At 63.7% G+C, this 1,011-nt stretch overlaps 1 protein-coding gene across 1 annotated transcript in view; it reads right to left on the bottom strand.

Annotated features, from left to right (window-relative positions):
* CELSR2 (cadherin EGF LAG seven-pass G-type receptor 2) overlaps positions 1-1,011 on the bottom strand; it is a gene marked incomplete at its 5' end in the record, with an annotated part of 27,827 nt that overhangs the window by 17,827 nt on the left and 8,989 nt on the right. The window contains one exon of the mRNA XM_021710703.1: positions 806-944. Coding sequence (XP_021566378.1) covers positions 806-944 — 139 coding nt within the window. The remainder of the gene's footprint in view (positions 1-805; positions 945-1,011) is intronic.

The following is a 1,011-nucleotide window of genomic DNA, read 5'->3' as shown; positions in this document are numbered from 1 at the left end:
GGTGGGCATGGCCCGGGAGGACGGGGCGCACGGAGTGTCCCTAGAAGAAGCAGGCACTGACGGGAGGGGTCGGGAGCACAGAGCACATGTGCACAGAGGCAAGGAGCATCCCAGGGAGGAGCTGGGGACAGGGTGTGTGAAGACCTCTGCTCACAGGCCACCACCAAGGCCTAGCCAGGACCCTCTTTACCAGCCTGTGTAGGGGTGGAGCCATGCTGGCCAGCGCCACACAGGTGCAGAGGTCCAGGGTACCCCTCTCTCCAAGCCCAAACTTGCAACCTCGAATTCCTGGGCCCACGTGATCCTCCTGCCTCCGTCTCCCGAGTAGCTAGGACTACAGGTATGCACCACCACACCCAGCTAACTTTTTAATTTAAGAGACAGGGTCTCACCAAGTTGGCCAGGCTGGTCTCTAACTCCTGGCCTCAGAGAATCCTCCTGCCACAGCCTCCCAAAGTGCTGGAATTACAGGTATGAGCCACCCCACCTGGCCCATATCCCCACTTCAAATTACAGAGGGCCAGAGAGGTTAAGGAACTCGCGCAAGGTCACCCAGCCACTCCTGCCAAGCTGGGATCCAAGCCGCCGGAGACCAGCTTCAGGGCCAGAGCGGTTTCACCCGGCCTCTGCCATCACGGCACCGTGGAGAGGCGGCTCCGGGCTCTGTCTTCCTCAGTGGGCTGTCCCAGGGCCGGGGGTTGACCCGGGCCCAGCACGCCCGTGCCTCGCCTGGTCCGCCGAGTCTGCCCGGGGCCTGCCCCAGAGCCCCCGCCCCGGGCCGCCCCACGGCGCCCCCCCGGCTCACCCGTGTAGCCGTCCCGGCAGAGGCAGGTGTAGCCGCCCTCGCGGCTGCGGCAGCGCCCGTGGGCGCCGCAGGGCCGCGAGTAGCAGAGGTCCACCTCGGTCTCGCAGTAGTGGCTCGTGAAGACAGGGGGGTACCCTTTGCTTTGTGCTTTGAAGAGGTGGATGGTTTATAAGAATGGATGCCTCAATGTTAACATGTTTTCCCAA

The sequence above is a fragment of the Carlito syrichta genome, unplaced genomic scaffold (genome assembly GCF_000164805.1).
Source record: "Carlito syrichta isolate Samal-C Ts95f unplaced genomic scaffold, Tarsius_syrichta-2.0.1 Scaffold297479, whole genome shotgun sequence".
Taxonomy (NCBI): domain Eukaryota; kingdom Metazoa; phylum Chordata; class Mammalia; order Primates; family Tarsiidae; genus Carlito; species Carlito syrichta.
Note: the sequence above shows the minus strand (reverse complement) of the source record. Positions and strands in the feature narration are given on the sequence as shown.